This window comes from Stegastes partitus, unplaced genomic scaffold (genome assembly GCF_000690725.1).
Source record: "Stegastes partitus isolate 25-593 unplaced genomic scaffold, Stegastes_partitus-1.0.2 Scaffold1674, whole genome shotgun sequence".
Taxonomy (NCBI): domain Eukaryota; kingdom Metazoa; phylum Chordata; class Actinopteri; family Pomacentridae; genus Stegastes; species Stegastes partitus.
Window position 1 is genome coordinate 51,577 of NW_007579405.1, and position 20,072 is coordinate 71,648.

Below are 20,072 nucleotides of genomic sequence, written 5' to 3' on the forward strand. Positions count from 1 at the left end.
CAGCTGACTCCAGAGCCACGAATTCCAGTTAGTTTCCTAGCTAACTCTAACAATTCAACGAGAACAACAGCTCATTGGATAATCATGCTGCCCAACCTCCACAACTGTCTCACTTCATTGGTTTACGATGATGTCAGCTGCGGATGGTCCCGCCCACCACAGTTCTCTGATTGGTCCTTTGTTCAAGTCAAAACTAGTCTCTGGTTTCATTGGTTCGATGAAGCACGTGGGCGTCTTTCGCAGAAGGAGAAGCATCAAAACAATTTGCAGAAAGTAGCGTCAAGCTAGAAGAACTAGCACTTCTAAAAGCGCCTTTGATTTCAAAATAAAGCAAAAACCATTGTCTTTACATATAATGACACACTATTGGTAACGAAAAAACACATTTAAAGCAGTTTATTAACAAAATATTCTTACAGCGTGATGCTTGCCTTTATCGTACAAAGTGGTTCTGACTATTAACAAACACATATTTTGCCATTCTAATTTTTAATATGAAAGGGTAACCGGAAGTGTCGTGGTGACGCTTGTAGCTTAACACACTGTGAGAGATGGAGCATCATTCTTTTAAAACACATTTTGACATGTTTCACTGTGCAACCGGGCGAAAAATAACCTTGCATGCAACGTTTGTCGGTGGCCTACCTCGTCTATGGACATAAACCGACATGTATGTTCTAATTTTTACAAATATTAACGTTGGCTAGTCGTTAGCTATATAAAACCATGTACGAGCATCCATTAATAGGCAGCTAACAGGCATAGCTAATGAGCTAGCATCACTTGGCTTCACCTTCCTAACTAAAGCACAAAAACGCAAAATTTGGACTTTGTGTGGGATTTTGCTTTTAATGGATTAGATCTTAATCAGCCTAATAATGTTATTTTCACCGTCCACCGCGGGTTAGCTTCGGTGTTTGGCGTGTTTGCCTCTTGCAAAGACAAAAGTTGAACTTTAACTTTCGCCCAAACTCTGCTTTCTCAGGTAAAGTTAAGCTGTTTGTTGTCATATTATGCTAATTCTGTTGCTGCCCCTATACAGTTTAATGACCAGCAGTATGTTTTACATTTCTTTGGTTTGATTATAATCCTTATAAGTCCCAGAATGAACCTTGGTGCCTCCTTTTTGGAAACCAAAGCTGAGATTATTACAACTAGCTGCTTTTAAATGCAGCACTGTCTGAGCAGGAGTTGTGTTCATCATGTTTCTCAGCCAAACACTGATGCACAGACAATTCTTTTTTTGTCTGCTGTGTATTGGTCTCTGCTGATAACACTTTTGCTCATGTAGTTTCATACCAGAGTGTTTTTTTCCTCCTTCCAGAGCCCACATCCCCGTTGCTCATGATGTGGATGTGTGTCGCTGTGTTCCTGCTGTGGATGAGGTCAGGAGGATGCACAGACAAGGCCAACACGTCAGACCTCATTGAATACACAGCTGCAGACTTCTATGAGAAATTGCATTCTGGGAAGATGATGTTTATCTATTTTGAGCATCAAGGTAAGGTAGCAGCTCCATCTTTTCCATATTTCTATTCAGAACACATACTTTAGCGATGTTGCAGCACAGCCTGCACAGTGTTGGCTGCCATGCTGACATGACATCAGTTTAGTGCATTTTGGAAAAGCTGTTGTGCTTTTAGCCTTTTTGTTTGACAGCCTAAGAGTTACAAGAAAAGATGGATTTTAAAGCTTATTAAAATATGATCTGGAGGAGGTGTATGAACACTAAAAATGCAACACAGAGCTATGTGCTGTTTCCTGATGTTGCACAACAATCCATCTGATGCTTGCATGTGGTCAGATGGGATGTAAACCTTGTGACATTCTGTGGAATAGGTTGATTTACATTCCTGCCAGTGTATTTGCAAAACAAATGTTTCACTGGGATTGTTCAAATACCTTATAGGTAAGGTTGCTGGCCTATTGGTTTGTGTGCACTCACTGGTCGCCTAAATAGGTTTATCTGTACATTCTAATACAGTGCATCTCTGTGTGTACTGCTGCTGATGACACAGAATTTGTCCACTGTGAGATAAATAAAGGGATCTCTTATCTTATCTTATCTTATCATACAATAGTGATATCTCTGATCATAGTGTTGATCCTAATCTAACATTTAACAAAGATGGCTCAAAGTTCCTCCATATCAGGAACTGTCCCACCACAACACCAGCAGCATTATACTGAATGATCACGTCACATCTGTCTTAAAGTTTAACAAGCAGGTCAGGAGTCTCCTCCACCGTTAAACCCTGTACAGTCAGCATCTCACTGCACGCCACCGTTGCTGTGTAAGGAGTGAGAATCTACTGGTGGCTCGTCATGGCTTCGTTCATCTCCCTGTTAGTGCTTTTATAATAAAGAAATGAAGTGATGAACACAGTAGATCTGTGGCTGGAGGAGGTTGTATGACTCCTGTGAGGACGTGTGTCTTTGTGCAGTCAGCAGCTTCCAGATTGTCACACATATCATTCATTTTAAAATAAGAATAATTTAAAACCCTGGTTAAGACACAATGAAGTGTATGAACATCCCTATACCTTATTCTAGTCTTCTTTGTTGTATGTTATATGCCTTACTGTCCTCGTTTTTAAGCATGTTTATACAGTATTGCTGTTCCTCGTTGATGTATTTTACAGTGTGTGTCATTTGTGTCTGTGGGTGACATAAACATCTGTTAATGGCTGCTGTTGCTTTTCGTTTTAAACTGTACAGATATCTAAAAATAGAATATGAATGATAACCGCCCAGTCTAGTATCTTGTAATGAAAGCCTCTTGTTCACTGACTAATCCACAGTAACAGTATTTCTCTCTGCCCTCGCTTCTGTTTCCAGTCTCTCCAACCATCTCCCTGTTCTTGGTGGAGTTGGAGAAGTCTGCCGAAGCGCTGCAGGATTACGGAGTCCTGGTTGGCACGGTAACTGTTGTCCTCTCGTAGAAGTTAACGTTGAAGTCTGAAAGTTTTTGCTAACTTTGACATTTGCACCAGCAAAGAAGATGAATTCTGTGTTTTTTTGTCGTTGGCGTTTAGATCAACTGCAACAAGGAGCTGGTTCAAACCTACTGCACAGATGAAAGGCTGCTGCACACGGCTTTTCTGTTCAGGTAAGTTGAGCTGACTGGAGACGATCTAAGTACATTATTTACACACCACTATTACTCCCGTGCTTCCCCCCATATCCATGTATTAGTGTCCCCATTCAGCTCTACAACTCTGGTTCGGAGGCAAATTACATGAAATTTGGACGAACGACTACTAGTGATGAGTAGAATCAAAAGTATGTCGCAGTGGGAGCTGTTGTTATTTAGGATACCCTCATTGATATGCACGAGGAGGACTAAATAATTAAAACACTTCTCAGTAGAATGCAGCAGCACAAACTATAATGAGCATAAAATAAAAAAAAGAACATTATAACCTTCCTGAGGGGAGGATTTATTGCAGGACTGTTGTGTTAGATTAGTTTTCAGTGGAGTGTGTTTATAATCTTTCTGTTGCTGTGATGGTTTCTCTCTGTTGACAGAGGCGGTAAGGAGTTCTTGAGTTTTGATTTGGACACAGTCTTTGACGTCAACTCCATCGTCTCTGAAGTCCTGTTGTAAGTAAGCGGCGCTCTGAGTTCTAACGAGCTGTGTGAGGCTCTGACTTCTACACGGGGAGGAAAAAGAGCTGCAATTATGTATAAATTTAGAGGAACCAGCGGGTTTGGGCCTGAGTGGAAGTCAGAAAGGATTGAGAAACGGTCTTATTGTTTTTCTTGTAGTCTATTTGTGGGCTTTTGTTGGCTCTAAGAAAATTATAGAATGAAACTAAGCTTTTGTCTCTTCCTCTTCCAGCGCCATCCTGCGTGACGAGGTCAAGTACGTCCACACAGACGCTGATCTCCTGGCCATGGAGAAGGCAGCCAGAGGGAAGAAGGATATTGTGCTGGGTTATGTTCAAAGTCTGGGGACGCAAGGTATGAGGAAGAAGAGGAGGGGATGGATAGGTGGAGGCTACAAATACTGAGGAAAGGGAGAGTAAAAGGTGGAAAAATGTGTTGTTTGTGCTTGTTGTTTTCCTGAAGAGCACAGATCCATGATGGAGACGGCGTACGTGTACGGATCCAGGTATCAGTTCATCCTCATAACAGGAGGCCCGGTGCTGAAGCACTTAGGGTAAGTTCTGTTTGTTTCCTTTTCTTTTTCTCCAATGTGAATCATATGTTCTGTCTGAGAAAAGCAGGATTTATTGTTGGAGTGATGCTCACAAGTGGAATCAGACGTCTGACTAAATGAAACTGAACAGGTCGTTGAGTTCGAAAGGCCGACATGAGACATCGGTTCACAATGAGCAGCACGTGATAAACATGCATGAAGCGTGAAAAGGTATTGCAACACAAGCAAACAAAACATTTTATCAACAGAGCAAAGCAGAACTTTTGCAGACTTTAAAGTAGATCCTCACTCTATCATAAATTGTAATAATCTACACATTAAAGTAGACAATAAACAGAGAAAATGCTGCTACTGGCTGAAGTTTGTCAGGTTTATTTTTACTGCGGTGCCATTCAAAGCACATATGCTGACAAGAATAATGTACAGACTTTAGACTGGAAAAGATATGAGCTCAAAATATGCTAAACTTGTCATAAACATGGACTGCAGAATGACTCATGTTCACAGTGCCGCAGGAAAGAGGAACTTTTATGGAGGAACCGTGGAAAAAAACATAGTTTCAGCCGTTCGGATTGATTGAAACTTTGGTCCAGTCTGAGGTGAATCTAAGCCTGAACACTAACCTCACCAGGACCAGCATTAAAAAAAGTTAGATTTAAATTTACTTCATGAAAGCCTGACTTACTGAAGTAAGTCTGGTTTAACTGGCAGTCTGACTGAGTTAAACATCCCTCCTCTCTGATCTCAACCTGTAAGAGATTTTTGAGTTTTAGACCACATTCTCCATCATCATCATCATTTTCAAAACACCAGATGAGTGAATATCTTTCGACAGATTGCTTCCATATCTTCTCTACAGTCATCCAGATGAGGTGACTGATTCCTCTGTAAACACAAACCAGGTCAACCACTGAATTGTCGACTCCACTTGAGAGTTCCAGGAATACTTTTGCTCATTTTTATGTATTTGTGGGCACATTAAAAGTACAGTTAGAAAAAAAGTATGTAAATATATGTTCAAACAGTCACTCCTCACATGTTTACAGGTCAACCTTCACCTACATATATGTTCATCTAAAGTAAACAAGAGTGTTGTGCAGCAGATAGAGGAGGTTAAAGGTTCTACAAAGAGCTCGCCCAAAAAGTCAAGGAGAGATAAAATCAACAGAACTGCACTGATCAGCTGGAATGTTAAAACCAGTGACGGCTCAACTGAATAACAACGATTACCTTGTTACGGTGGCACATGGTGATGGAAGGTGTTTATTAGGCAGCAAGTGAACAGTCGGTGCTTCCAGTTGAGTCCTGAAAGCAGGAAAAATGGGCAATGTAAGGATCTGACGAAGAACTGACTGAGAGGACTGGGTCAGAGCATCTCCAGAACACTGTTCCCAGTATGCAGCGGCTTGTATCTACAAGAGTGGTCCAAGAAGGATGAGTGGTGAACCAGACACAGGGTCAGGAGTTGCGTAAGGCTCATTAATGTGTGGTTTGATACCACAGAGGAGCTACTGCAGCGGAAATTGTTAAAAACTTTACCGCTGCTAGCATAGCAAGATGCTGGAACACAGGGAGCATCACAGCTTACTGTATGTGGGGTGCCAGAACTGACCCCAGTCGGCCACATAGAACGGGTACATGAGTGTCAGAACTGGACCACGGAGCCATGAAAGATGTGCCTGGTCTCATGAATCATGTTTTCTTTTCCATCGTGTGGATGAACGAAGATGCATGTGTTAAAGAAGAGAAGGCAACAAGATGCACTGTTGGATGAGAGTCCTGCCTCCATGTGGATGATGCTTTGACTCGTAGCTCTTACCTCAACATGGTTGCAGACTACATACATCCCTTCATGGTGGTCCTTGAGGGCAGCGGCCTCTGTCAGCTGGATGTTGTGCAAACACTCTTCAGGAATGATTTCTCCAGATCTCAGTCTCTGTGGGATGTGCTAGACAGGGAGGCCCAACCTCACAACTTCCAGACTTAAAGGATCTGCTGCTAACGTCTTGGTGGCTGATACCACACGACACCTTCAGAGGTCTGTGAAGTCCAGGCCTGAATGGGTCAGAGCTGGTATGGCAGCGTGACGAGGACCTGCACAATATTAGACAGGTGGTTTTAATGTTATGGCTCATCAGTGTTTATAAAAAACGACTTGTGATTTTAAAGGACGATGAAAACTGTATGTGTCCAGCCGTCTCCTTTGTAACTGAGGGGTTCATAGTATTTGTTTAAGACCGGTGCTGAGTTACACAAACAGCTCCTCTGTGTCTAAATAACTGGTGTAGTCACATGACTGGAACAAAAGTGAGGATGGAGGTGTTCAGACAGATAAAGCTCAAGTTTAATTAATGACGTGTCTGCATCTGTCTTTCAGCGTGAACGAGTCGTCCCACTCGTCTGGAGTGTGGTTCCTCCACTGCAGAGTTCACAGTGGGTTCATGACCCCGATGACCCCTGAGCGCTGCCCTCTGACCCGCATGAGGAAACCCCTGTCGACCCTGAGCCTCCACGCCTTCCTGCAGCTCATGGAGGCTCCACTCGTGGTAAACAGGACATACGGAGCTACTGTGGAATACTGTATATGTTATCACAGATTTCTTTGATTCTGAAGCTACGAGTAGAGCTGAAATAAAAACTCAATTAGTGGCTCAGTCGACACACTGCATATAAAGGATGGAGTCGCGGACACAACATGTGCCCGTATGGAGGCGAGAAGTCAGTCATCATGTAGCCCGACTCTTTTATTCTGAACACAACTTACAAAGTGAACATCATGCTGTGTTGAAGGAGGAATGACTAAGACCATAAACTCAGTAGGAAAATGTTCACTGAGGTAACAGATCAGGTGAGAAGGAGAGTTGTTTCCTCATAGAGTCTGACCAGAGGAGTCGCCCTCTGCTGACTGAGGGAATGCAGCTTTAAATCACTTTTTCACAACAAACCTGACCCACAATTTATTGTCAATACAGGAAAATTAAACATGATTCACAATTCTATTTTGCAATTAGAGCTTTAAATTGAACCTAAAAGCAGTCTTGTCTTTGCAACACACATCAGAAAAATGCTAATGAATATAATCTCTTAAATGGTACACAATCAGATCTGCTCGTCTCTCCTGCCAGTCTGAAGTGTATGACGACCCCTCCTCGGTCCAGCCCCCCCAGTTCCCCTACCAGCAGACCCCCCAGGTCTTCCTCTTCTCTCGTCCCGCCACCGAGCACCTGGACCTGGACACGGCCACCGCTCTGGCCTGGAGGCTGCGCGGCCTCGCCCTGCTGCTGCTCGTACACAGGTGTGTCAGGGCTGCAGGTACATCTACGAACATGGGTCTGGACACACTTCTCTGCTGTTTGGGGATTCAGTAACATTAATTTCCTAACAGATCCTGTGTTTTTGCTTTTAAAGTCACACAGGATTGAATCCAGTCTGAATCTGCCGTGTGTGTTTGTTTGTTTGTGTGTTGTCAGGCAGAGTCCTGCGGTGAGAACCCCTGATGAATATAACGCTGCTTACAGGCTGCCTGAGAAGGTATGACGCTCACGTACATGCATTCAGAAGAGGCCAACTTGTTATTCATACCCACGTCTGTGTGCACGCTTCCAGAGTTCAGAGGTGAAGTATTTGACCTTACACAGCCTGGATGAGGTGTTGGACATCTTCATAAATCAAGAAAAAGAGGAAGAGGAAGAGGAGGAGGAGGAGGATGAAGAGGAGGATGATTCACATTTTGGTAAAGAGAATAGAAAGTGAAACAGATATTAGCAAATGAGGAAGGAGAATACCAGTCTGTGTGTATTTGTGTTTCCAGGCAACGTGGACGATGAAATTGCGGCAACGGTCTTTGAAAACCGAGGCAACCTGCTGGACATGGACTCAATTACGCAGCTGACGTCTGAGAACTTCCACACCGCAGTGGCACAAAGCAGCCTGACAGTGGCGCTCTTCTACCTCAAATGTAAGACATGGAGTCCCTGCTGGGTGACGTTAGTGGGAATCATTGGGTTAAGATGTGCTGTTTATGTGCCAAAACGTCCAGTTCATCACACTTTCTGTGAAAAGAAAACATAAAAAGGAAAAGCAAATTAATTTAGGGCAAACTATTTTAACATTTAGTCGCTGGATTTAAGTTTCTGGATCTAAAATTCAGACAGCAGCGCAATTTTGACTCGTGAACAGTGTTGGTAGAAGTCATGATGACGATACAGAATTACAATCTGGGATATCTACATGAGTCTGACTCGTCAAAACATGATTTAAGACATCTAAAAAGGGCGCTGTAGATATCTGGAATTGAGGCGAATTCAAGATATGTTGAACTACTTAAACTCTAGATGTCTGAAAGGAGAAACCTCGTACACATAAATAACAAACATTACATGATGTGTCCTCAGAAGCATATCATTGTAAACATCTGTAATGTTCTTTTTGACTGTGATGAACTGAATCATATGAAAATCTGTAGTACATATTCACTCAGTGATGTATGAATTCAACTTTGTAAATAAATGATGAAATTAATTGCAGTTTGTCTTTTGACCACCAGGGGATGCTGTGTCAATGGCTTTTCTCAGCTCCTTCATAGAAGTTGCAGAGTTACTTGCAGGTGAGCGGAGCAACAGGTGCAGCTGAACACAGGCCAGATATGTGCACGTGACTGGATAGAAGGGAGCTTTAGTATTTTGTAGGAGTGAACATTGATGTGGTAACACAATAAATATTCATGTTCAGGGATTGTGTGTTTGTTTGGAACTACAGCTCACATGAGCAACAGAAGCAGGAAGTCTGGTGTTGCCCTGTAGGCAGTAGGTTAGCTGTGATGGGACCCATTTTAGCCTATATTTATTTACATTTTGCTTTAAATGTAGAGTTTCCAGTGAACACATTGTAAAAGAAACCCAACAGCTGCAAACAAGTGGACTGATTTGTGAGTCTTTGTACTCATATGTGTGACACTGTGGCTGGGACTTTGTGTCAGTTTTAAAGATTAGATAGATAAATAGAGACATCTAGTTAAAGATAAAGAGAGATCAAGTCAAGCAACTGTTGACAGACGTTGAGCCAAAGTGTTTCCAGCAGAGAACCTGGATTTGTGTTCCATATTCACCCGACTGTCACATGGCGTCATCCAACTTTAATTTTGAAATTACTTCACCTTTATGCTTGACTGCTCCTGCATCTCTTCAGATTCTGAGGTCCACGATGTTCAGATGAGTGCGGTGGACTGCGGAGAGTGGACCGACCTCTGCGCCGCTCAGCCAGGCAGCGCCGTCCCGTTCCAGCCAATCACAGCCTTCCCCAGCGTCCTGCTGCTCCGCCCGCGAGAGTCCGCTCAACCCTACAGAGGAATGCTGGGCAGTGAGGCGCTGCATCGCTTTATCATGATGTGAGAGGAATTTAACGTATCTTTATAAACATATATCACTCTTTCATTTTATTTCATTTATGAATATTTCTATAACTCAGCAGTAGAATAAACAAATAACCAACACGTGAAGCGAACAGGAGTCAGTATGAAAGTAGTTTGCAGATTTTTTTGTATTTCTTTTTCTTATTAACGAGGAAATAATCTCAGTGAGGTTAAGAATCTTATCTTACAAGAGTGTTGTAGCCCAGACAGGAAGCAGCACAACTTCAGTCATAACATGTCCGTCGGGTCGTGTCCGCCTCCAATAAGTGGCATAAAGTTGCTCTGAATTCATTTCGGAGCAGCTTCTTGTGATTCAGGCAGTTTTCCAGCTGATTCCGAGCAAACAGGGGCATCGTACTGAAACAACCTTTTCCCCAGTTCGGTTCAGGCTCTGGGAAGAGAGAGCAGAGAGAAATCCTGGGAACAAAGACAATAGCTTTTCTGGCTGATACTGACCCATAGACATGAAGGAAGCAGACCAAGAAAAGATTTATAAAACAGAACATGACAATGGCTGAGTCCAGAGATGGACGAGGCAGAGCATCTGTCAAACACAATGGGAGGCAGAGATTTAAAATAGTGTGTTTTATGTCATTTTTGTTCTGTGACTCTTGATGATATCACAGCAATGCCTTCAAGGTTACTTCCTCTTGACCCTCCAAATTAAAAGTCAAACTACGGTGTTTCCAAACAAGCAGACTGTAAAGGAAGATAATCAAGTTGCATCATTGGACATGTAGGCATCAGTGATTATGAAAAGTTTTTCATTCTGTCTGTTGACACTTTATGGAAGAGCAACACCGTCGTGTTTAAGCGTCCTTTTGATTACATGCAGTAGTCGCTGAAGTGCTCATCCGTGCATCCGTAGAACCATCTGATCTCTATCGACATAAAAGCAAACAACTATGACACCATGCACACATGCAAAATATAGTTCTGTGGTTCTAACATCTCCAGATATGATAAAGAAGGAAAGACCAACCTAGCCCTGCAGGATGTTTGTCTTGGACGTCATTGCAGCTGCTACGAGGACATAAAACAGTTTCTGAGAACTGTTTAACACCACAGAGTCCACAAAGAAAACATGGTTATAACTGAATCATATAAATAAAATAATAGGAAACATATGAGGTGCGTCACATGAGTGTTTGCACTCGTAGAGGAGGCAGTTTTATCGCTTCCTTTCGATCACACCATTAGCTTAAATATACTCCTATTTATCTTAACTACTACGAATGTCCCCACGCAGGAAACTCACTCATACGTTGTCTTGGCAAAACATTTACATTCAGAGACTGCTGCTCCAACAGAGCTCAGTGTTCTGCTCATGGCCGTTGTGGCTTTAGTCAAGCTTTCCCCTCAAACACGTAATAAATCCACCTCAGGGAACATTTTATGAATATTTCTTCGGTTTGCTGGAGTGGTGGAGTCGCTGCCTGCACTGATGCGAGGTCATGTTTTCTATATGTCAGGAGATTTCCCACAGGCAAAGCTGTTTTGTTCCATAATCACCCAGAGGCTTACGTCCACGCTCTGTTTCCATCTCGTCTTGATTGAGGAGCGTCTCCTCAGACTTTTATTAGACGTGCTGGATTTCTGAGGCTTTAACTTCCATCAGGGCCAAAACTAGAACGACGAGGCTTTCTAGGCTCCAGAAACAATGACCAGTGTCGTTTTCAAGTCAAGTTGTGTTCTATTTAATGTTTTTTTTAAGTGTTAATACAGTTTGCTGTGTGTCAGTGTCCTCACCGCTGCATGTGTGTTTTACCTTTAACCAGGAGCCGCGCTGACTGTCCTCTACTGCTGTCCACCCAGGACGACGTCACATCCTTCCTTCAGGACGTTTCTCATCCCGAGCTAACGGGCTACAAGCCTGACAGAGTCGTGGGACTGTTTAAGACGCACACGCCAACAGGTGGGAGGCTGTGATTGTGTGTGTTGGTGTGACGCAGCATCACTGTTAAGGATGATGTTAAAAATGATTTAATTCACGGTGATGTCCCAACAGCTGAAGCCAAACCAATAAGGCTAGAATGCACCGAAGAGGTGATAGAATTTGCACTTGAACATTTACTGAAACCAGATTGATTATTTAAAGTGACTTACTGATTCCTTAACATGAGGTGGAACAAACATGTATGACTGGTCATGTGTGTTTATGTCAGGTGTCTTGTTGTGTAGCGTGAATCCTTGTGTGTTCCCTCTTTGACTGAAGTGTTCCTGAGAGCTATTGTGGTTGATGGAAGTCTGGGCTCCAGAGAGATGAGAGGAAGGTTTAGGAACGAGTCACCTGGCTTCTCTGGTGCTGCTCAGAAGCTTATCTGACCTCACATTCTGGGTCCTAAATAGTTAATCCATCACCCACTCAGTAAGACCAGGATGCTGATGCTTGTATCTGAGCATCTGACTACGTGCACTTTAACCTTTAACACAAAGTTTAGCATGCTGGACTAAACATGAGCAAAGACTCACGAGATTTTATTCATGATAACTGGGACTATTTAACAGGAGAAACACAACGTTGATTGAAACAGCAGAGGAGCAAGATCAGGCCTACAAACCTCCAGCAGCATCACATCATCATGTCATGTGGTGTGTCTCTGTCTCACCAGGTTTACAAGTTTTTACTGCAGCAGCAAAGTCACTGAGAGGAGACGTGCTGAGCGGCCTGCTGACGGATGGGCCGGCAGAGAAATGGTGACGTCTCTCCATTCAGTCACATCGATTGCTTCTCTTAAGCTCCTGTTTCATAGACCGAAGTTGTAATTCACAATAACCAAACACGGTGTCACAAGTATGAAGATGACAAAAGGTGCATTTTGTGAGTTGTCTGTGCTTATTTAACTCACAAAAACAGGATTTCCGACAGCACTTAGAGGCATTATTAGATGATAAGAATGAAATTGGTTTGTTTTGGAGTGGATGAAATCACTCAGGGAGCCGTTAAAATCCAGACAGGTATCGAAAAGACACTTAAATCGATGCTTGGTTAGATTTTGTAAAGGTTAAAAAAACACCTGTGTCATTAAAAAGTCTGAGATTTCACCACTGAAGATGTATTTTTAGTGCATTCTGACTTGAGATGCCTGCGTACATGCTGTGTGTAATGTCTTCTGTTGTGTGTACACAGGGCTGCGGGCCTCGCTGTGGACCTTCCTGCAGTGTTGGTGTTTCCTTCTTGGAGGACGCACACACATCCGTCCGCTCTGCCAGCGTCCTCGTCTGCTGAAGAGCTGCTCACACACATCAACACCGCCCGGCTCCACCCGATGGTAACCCAAACCATGTGTGCATTTGTCTTGTGGGTACTTGTGTCCTCGTTAAGAAATACTTACAATGTGATTATTTTTAAGTTACTGGATGTGGTTCACTGCAGTCGTCTGATTGGGGCTAATGACTGAAGTATCGCAGCCAAAACTCAAGATACCAAAGTCTCACATTACGATCCGATCGTCATTTACATCTCATGATATAGCCGTAAATAAATAGTACGCGTGTAACTTCTTGGAAGTTTACGAAAGCCAGGATGGAGCGGTTCATGGTATGTCACAGATAACAAGCTCCATATGTGGATTCAGAGAGTTTGGATGTGCTTTTCGTGATGCATCCGAGGCCAGAGCTATAAGCCGTGTCTGGGTTTACATTCGCTCAAGTAAACAATGCAAAGAATTTATGTGGAAACATCAATCTTCAATGCAGATGTTGCTCAAGCTCAGATCTTTGTTGGAGTGTTTATTATGCGCTGATGAATCCGGCTCCAGACGGCTGAAGTGTCCTGGATTAAGTGTCTGATTCCTGCAGTGGAAACTCTCTCAGTGTTTTTTTATTGTAAGGATCAAAAGTTCAATCAGTGACAAATACGTCCTTTTGGTGGCGTTGTTGTCCTCACTTGAACAAATCCTCGTATTTGTAAGGACCCAACGAAACCTGTTAAAAGTGTTCATCCTAACTCCTTCAGTCTTCCCTCCCTGCCCGCCGTCCCTTACGAAAGCCGTCTGAATTCTTGACACTGCGCCGGTTATTTTGCTTCCTTCAGTGAAATATTGTGCTGCGTCCAACGTGCTGATGCTCAGGAGCAGATTTTACATCAGCACCTGCAGTAAATGGTGAAAATCACTGATGTGTGAATCCCTGGTGATGAGCAGAAACTGGGCTTTGTGCACATTTTTATTTAAAAAAAAAAAACAAAATCCTGTTTTGTGTCTACGTTGCAGCCTCCCTGTCAGCTGTGATTTGATGTATTTAGATCATGATTGGATTAGTTTGTACATCTTTGTCCTCTACTTTCTTTTTCATCTCCAGCCTGAGCTGACTGTGGAAAACCTGCCGTCCTTCCTCTGGCTGGGTAAAGCCCTGCTCATTCTCTTCGTGGGAGAGGAGGAGGACGAGATCGGGCGGCGGCAGAACCAGGCGCTGGTGGAGGAAATGAGAGGAGTGGTGGAGCTGGGGGGCTGGAGGATGGAGCGATACCTGCCCTGCTGGATCCACCTGTACGCACATCAGTCTCAGCTTTTCCTCCTCACTATTTGATTATTTCCTTATTAATTACCAAATTAATAGATATATGTGTTGCTCTGTGTTTCAGTGGCCGCACTCCAGCTGGGATGTCTGTCCTGGGGTCCTACCTGGGCTCTATGCCTCCTCTTCCTGCACTGGTCCTCACACATTTGCCCTCTGGAGGTGGAGTCTATCAGTATCCGCCCAACACCCCGATAGCAGCCTCCTCCGTGCTGCTGTGGCTGCAGAGGGTCGAGGATGGAGCCGAGTCACCGGCAGGTAAGGCGGAGGAGGAAATCAAACAGCAGAGCAACATAGGGACATATAAAGTAGTAATCAGAGAAAACATTAAAAAAAATCTGCTTCTGCTTCCACGTATATGGAGTCATAGAACATCACTGCAGTCTGTAGAAGTTTTACTCATAAAATCCTGGAAGTGTAAGTTAATAAACCGTAAAAATGATTCAGAAAGAAAACGTCTGAGGCAGACTGAAAATTAAAAAAGCAATTAAATATTTAGTTAAATTTTCTCAGAAGAAGTGCGGTCAGCGGTTACTAAATAATTACCGTAATTTCCGGATTATTGAGCACACCTGAAAACAAGCCACACCCACTGACTTTAGAAAGAAACAAAACTTCATACATATGTCGGTCGCACTCGTCTGTAAGCTGCTGGTGTCCAAACACTTTGTAAAACTTGCCAAAAAAAACCCAAATCACACCCATACCATAGTTGCATCAACAGAATATCTGAAAACTTGAAGCTTAAAGCCAGAAAGAAGGTTGGACTGTTGAAACATTATCTAAACTGTGACTGATTAGAGCCAGAGTGTGCCGTCCTATAGATCCTACCAGAGCTGGAGTCGATACCAGAGTGCAGTGATTCATTGAACCTGTCGCCTCAGAACCAGAGTAGATTCTGATCTTTACGTCAGCTCCTCTGCCTGACTCATTTCTCTCCCGTTTACTCTCTAATGGTATTCATTTTCTTCTCAGCTTGTCTTACTGTGCTTCTGGATGAGTGTTCCAGCCGATAATACGTTCATGATGAGTGATCCGATGATGCCACATGTGGGGTTCTGTATATTCTAGCTGCACAGTGAGACAGGTGGAGGTGTACCGACACAAGCAGACATGGCGGCTGACCGCACAACTCAGATTTACACACCTGTATGTGTGTTTGCAGCTGCTATTAACCGCAGCGCTGACCTCTCTGCCGTGATCGTCCTCCTACATGTAGTGATCAGGTGCTGACTCTCCAGCCGGCTGTACAGATTACGTTTCCAGCTGGCCGACCGTGGTCAGCGCCTTCTCAGCACAAAGTCTGCTGTGTGTGTGTGTTTACAGACGCAGGTAATATTTCAATATCAGATTTAGCACAGTAACACAAATTAAACCTTCACAGATACAGTTTCTCTGATTAGTGTTTGATTTTAAACGTAACCATAACTAACGTGATTTTTATTGTCTTGATTTGCGTTATGGTTTGTGTGTTTATCTTTATCAGAGGACTGAAATGAGTCAAGACGAAGGAAGAAAGACTTTGACGTAAGAGTCCAGATCTAAATCTCGTTTCACTCTCATGTCCCAGAAGGATCATTTTTCATTTTTTATTGACAAGCTGCTAAAATTACATAAAGCTAGAATTATTGATTTGGTGGCTGAGCGCACGAATCAGCACGGCGAGGACGGCTTTCATCCAACGGACGTTTTATACTTTAAGGAAGTGTACAAAAATGGAAGATTTAAAAGTCGTGATCATAGATTGCACAATTAACATAAATAGTAATATTATGTATTGGGGTGCAAGGTGGATCGGTGGTTAGCACCATCACCTCGCAGCAAGAAGGTCGCTGGTTCGTGTCCCAGTCCTGGGATCTTTCTGCGTGGAGTCTCCATGTTCTCCCCGTGCAGCGTGGGTTCTCTCCGGGTTCTCCGGCTTCCTCCCACAGTCCACAAACATGTTGAGGTTAATTGGTGATTCTAAATTGTCCGTAGGTGTGAATGTGAGTGTGCTTGGTTGTCTGTCTCTAAGTGTAGCCCTGTGATAGGCTGGTTACCTGTCCAGGTGAACCTGCCTTCACCCTGAGTCAGCTGGGATAGACTCCAGCCCCCCTAGTGAGGATTAAGTGGTGTATAGATGATGGATGGATGGACTTTTTTCTAGCAAAATAAAATAGAACAGAACAAACAAACATGTAAAAAGAAAAAAAGAAAAAAAGGCCAAATAAAGGGGAAGTCAGATTGGACATAAAATAGATTTAAAATGGTGAGGTCATTACCACTGAAGGATGTGAAGGACTTCCCTTTCTATAAAGAGAACAAAAACAGCAACAGATAAGATGTGACAGTTTCCCTTCAGTGGAACTTTGTAGTCATGGAGACGTCACATATATCTACGAATCCAAAGAGAAGTCCCCCGAATGTTGTTTGACATCATTATGCAGCGACACGGTTGAGTTCAGGGCGACCGAGTCTGAGGAAGGTGAACGATACGATGAAGTGTCTTTAACTGAAGGCGATGGTGATTAAGCTAACTTCAGGCTTTATGTCTCAACTCTGTGGAGCTCGTGAGACTTTGGGTTTTGTACAGATCAGGGCCGAGATAAAACACCAGTCTTGCCGCGACTCGCCTCCGTCTGTTTGATCATCAGTCGCTAGAACATTCCAGCCCTGCTCTGCACAGAAACTGGAGATCAGCAGCCTGTCTGCAGATGCAGAGTGGCTTCAAGGGTCCAGTTTATACCTGCTGAGAGCTGTTAGAATATTTTTGAGGCTTACATTTAGACTTACATAAGCAAAGTCTGACTCCAGAACGCAAGAACTTAAGCTCCCTTTACGTTGCAAGGCTCGACTACTGTAGCTAAAATGATGCCGACTGTTTTGTAATTCTGAAAATCAAAGTTAGTCATTACAATTCTACATTTATGATCGTGACATTCAATGAAAAATGGTTCCAGCATCAAATAAGAATCACATTCTGACAAGATTGTGATTATGATATATAGAAAAAGAAGTTCACGTACACATATTCAGAGTTCATTACTCATTGGAAACTTGCTGATACAGAAGACAGAGTTTCGTTCACGTCATTCCATCACGAATGCCAAACATTACAGTCTGAATTATCAGCAAACAGACTGGGTACTTAGGCTGTTCTGAAGAAATCTAAAACATTTTAGAGAGGTGAAGGACAAAAAAAAAAAAAAAGAGGAGGCGGCCAAGAAAACTGTCAGCGTCCGATGAGAAGTTTCTTCTTTTAAAGACCGGAAGAAGTCCAGCAAAGAACGTACTCAGCATCTGGCAGCTTCATCTGGATGCAAAGTTCATCCTTCTGTCGTCCAGAGATGTTCGTCTCTAATGGTCTCTGTAGAAGGGGAGCGGCCAAGAAACCACTTTTTCGGAAAGGGAACGGGGCTAAAAGGCTGAAATATATTGAGACTGGAGTCAAGATCAATGGCAGAGTCTTGGGGAGTGATGAATCAAAAGTTTGAGATGTTCAGACCAACAAAATGTGAGACGAGGAGTTACAGAGAGATTGGTAGAGGGTCTGTCTGGTTTGTGGCTGTGTTACTGCCGGTGGTGTTGGCATGTTGTCCAAACTGATGATTTATTTTTTATTATTTGATCCCAAAAACACTTCTGATGCGGTAAAATTGTGTTTGGAGAAAAAAATAGCCAATAACAGAGTGTCAGTAAGTCCAGAGCGAGATATTATAGAGGCTGTATGGGATCATGTGGACAGAGAAACAAAGACAAGAGTCCAGGTCTTAAGAAGAACTCTGGGAGGTTGGAAAGGAAGCTTCGTTTAATGTGACACAAGATTAATGAAGAAAACCTTCAGCATGTTCAAGGTGTGCACACTGAACACTGATTTTAGCACGTAGAAGCCGCTTTGGTCTGGCCTTTGCACATATTTCCAATATTTTTGTTGTTGTTTTTACTTCTTGAACCCTTTGGGACACTGAAACCTGTTTTAAATGAATAAAATAATCCACAAAAATCCATCTGTCATAGTCAGAATATCATAAATGGGTCTCTGGGATAATAATGCCAACCAAATGCTCTGTTGTTCGTTGTGATCCAACATGTCTGCGGTGCCTCTGTAGGGACGCTGGGGGAGGACAGCTGGCCTCCTGCCGCCGACTTCTACGACTTTCTGAACATCATGGACACGCAGGAAGCCGACTCCACCCAGCAGCAGAGTCCTAAAGAGGAGGAAGAGGAGGAAGAAGACGAGGAAGAGGTGGATGTAAAAGAACATTTGGTGTCTAACGAAGCGACACACGACAACCTGGACAGTAACACCCACTCTGAACTGTGACAGGACGCGATGGGGTGGAAATGACACTCCTGATTAAACTTCATTCATCTGGGCTTCGGTTGTTTTCTTTTTTATTCATAGCTTACATCGTTGTCATTAAAATGGAGGTTTAATGCCAGATTAGTGAAGCTTTCGCGAAACACTTCATGTTGAACGATCACAGGGACTTTTTGACACCATTTCTATACTCATATTTTTATGTTTATGTATTTTAGGTGCTTTTGATGCCGTATGAATCATCTTGAGGTGTTTCCTCAGGGGGGGATTTGTAGGAACTGTTTGACTGTCTGGTTTCACTGCTGTGGGTTTGAGTCTCCGTGAACTCTGTGGGTTTTAACAGGAAAGCTGACAGTTCTCTCTTTTTCTTTATAGAGCTGCTTCTGATCTACACATCTGTAGCAAGTGCCACTCTCTAAAATGTTTGCTCATTTAAAACCACAAAAACTCGGAAGGAAGTAGTTTGAAAGCGATACGCACGCAGTTTTTCATTGTAATTACAAATGAAATGTATTAATGATTATTTATTTAGTGCCTGTAAGAGGTTCCAACATTTCAGCTATCATATGATCAGACCCTTTTTTCTGCACACTTTCCACACTCAAACCGTCATCAACAGACATCTTTAAACCACATCTGCCAAACCGCTGATGAGATACGTATGGAAATCACAGTGACTGTAGGTGAAGGACATCTGTGGCTTGGAAATTTTTCTGACGCTGCTTTTCCCATCAGTCCACCTACTGCTGCCCCGTAATGACAGCGGCGTCACGTGCGATTGTTCCCGGCAGTTGAAATGCAGAACAGAGGAGATGGAACAGCCTTTGTTGGATTTGTCTGATCTAATTAGCTCTGTGGCTTTAAATTGAGTTTCTGGGACCTTGGGTCATTTAAATGAATAAGCGTCTCAGTTTAAAGGACACATTCACCCGAAACTATGCACTGTAGGGTCTGAGGTTCTCTTTGTAGGCTGGATTCTTTGCCTGATCTTTAATCTTCATGTTCAACCTTTGTGTAATTACTGGCTGTGTGTTTGTTGGCACTGGGCGTTTGATCACAGGAGGAACAGTTTAAGGTCTGGCAGCAGAAAATACATACATATGAAGTCATATAGGGAGTAAATTATGGTGTGCTGGTGCAGATTACAGAATTAAAGTCCAGTTTTGTCTATGAAAGAATAAACACATTTCTAAGGTATAAGAAGATGTGAATGTTTCCAAGAACAAAATGGGTTCAAGATCCAAAGTGAAGGAATCCCTCAAATAATAAAATGCTTCTAAATAAGAACAATAAAATGGATTTTACTGTAGTTGTAATGACAACTAAAAGATTTTATAATTATTGCTGTTTTAAGAGGCCTTTTTAAAAATCTCTTTATGGCTGTTTTACCTTTTAAAAAAATAAAAAATAAAATTCTGAACTGTGTGAAACAGCGCCCCCCTTGAATGCAACCGTGGTAAACGCAAACCAGTGTCTGTGGTCAAAAGGCGGTACTGCACTCTTACCTGAAGAGGCGCCCGGTGAAAGTGATTAACGGAAATTTGAAGTCTTTAAAACAACGCCGAAACTGTAACACCGCTGAGAAAACGCGAATGGACTCGTGTCTGGGCGAAAAACTCTAAAGTGAAGCGTGAACTCAGATTGTTGGTGTTTAAATGCGAAAGAAATGCGAGTGAGCGAAC

At 42.9% G+C, this 20,072-nt stretch overlaps 1 protein-coding gene across 3 annotated transcripts; it reads left to right on the plus strand.

Annotated features, from left to right (window-relative positions):
- The first annotated feature begins 577 nt into the window (after nt 1-577).
- Nucleotides 578-18,917, plus strand: txndc16 (thioredoxin domain containing 16). 3 transcript variants are annotated; one of them, XM_008301458.1, is made up of 20 exons: nt 578-670; nt 1,325-1,501; nt 2,839-2,921; nt 3,036-3,109; nt 3,529-3,603; nt 3,842-3,963; nt 4,072-4,162; nt 6,540-6,708; nt 7,288-7,457; nt 7,633-7,693; nt 7,769-7,895; nt 7,974-8,120; nt 8,709-8,768; nt 9,350-9,548; nt 11,351-11,487; nt 12,185-12,269; nt 12,703-12,844; nt 13,875-14,062; nt 14,158-14,348; nt 18,179-18,917. In XM_008301458.1, exons 2-20 carry the CDS (start codon nt 1,345-1,347, stop codon nt 18,391-18,393), a joined length of 2,493 nt encoding a protein of 830 aa, XP_008299680.1. In that variant the 5' UTR covers nt 578-670; nt 1,325-1,344; the 3' UTR covers nt 18,394-18,917. The 3 variants fall into 3 exon arrangements, with proteins under 3 accessions (XP_008299680.1, XP_008299681.1, XP_008299682.1); XM_008301459.1 differs by lacking the exon at nt 578-670 and adding an exon at nt 929-985; XM_008301460.1 differs by lacking the exons at nt 578-670; nt 1,325-1,501; nt 2,839-2,921; nt 3,036-3,109 and having other exon boundaries at nt 3,530-3,607.
- The last annotated feature ends 1,155 nt before the right edge of the window (nt 18,918-20,072 follow it).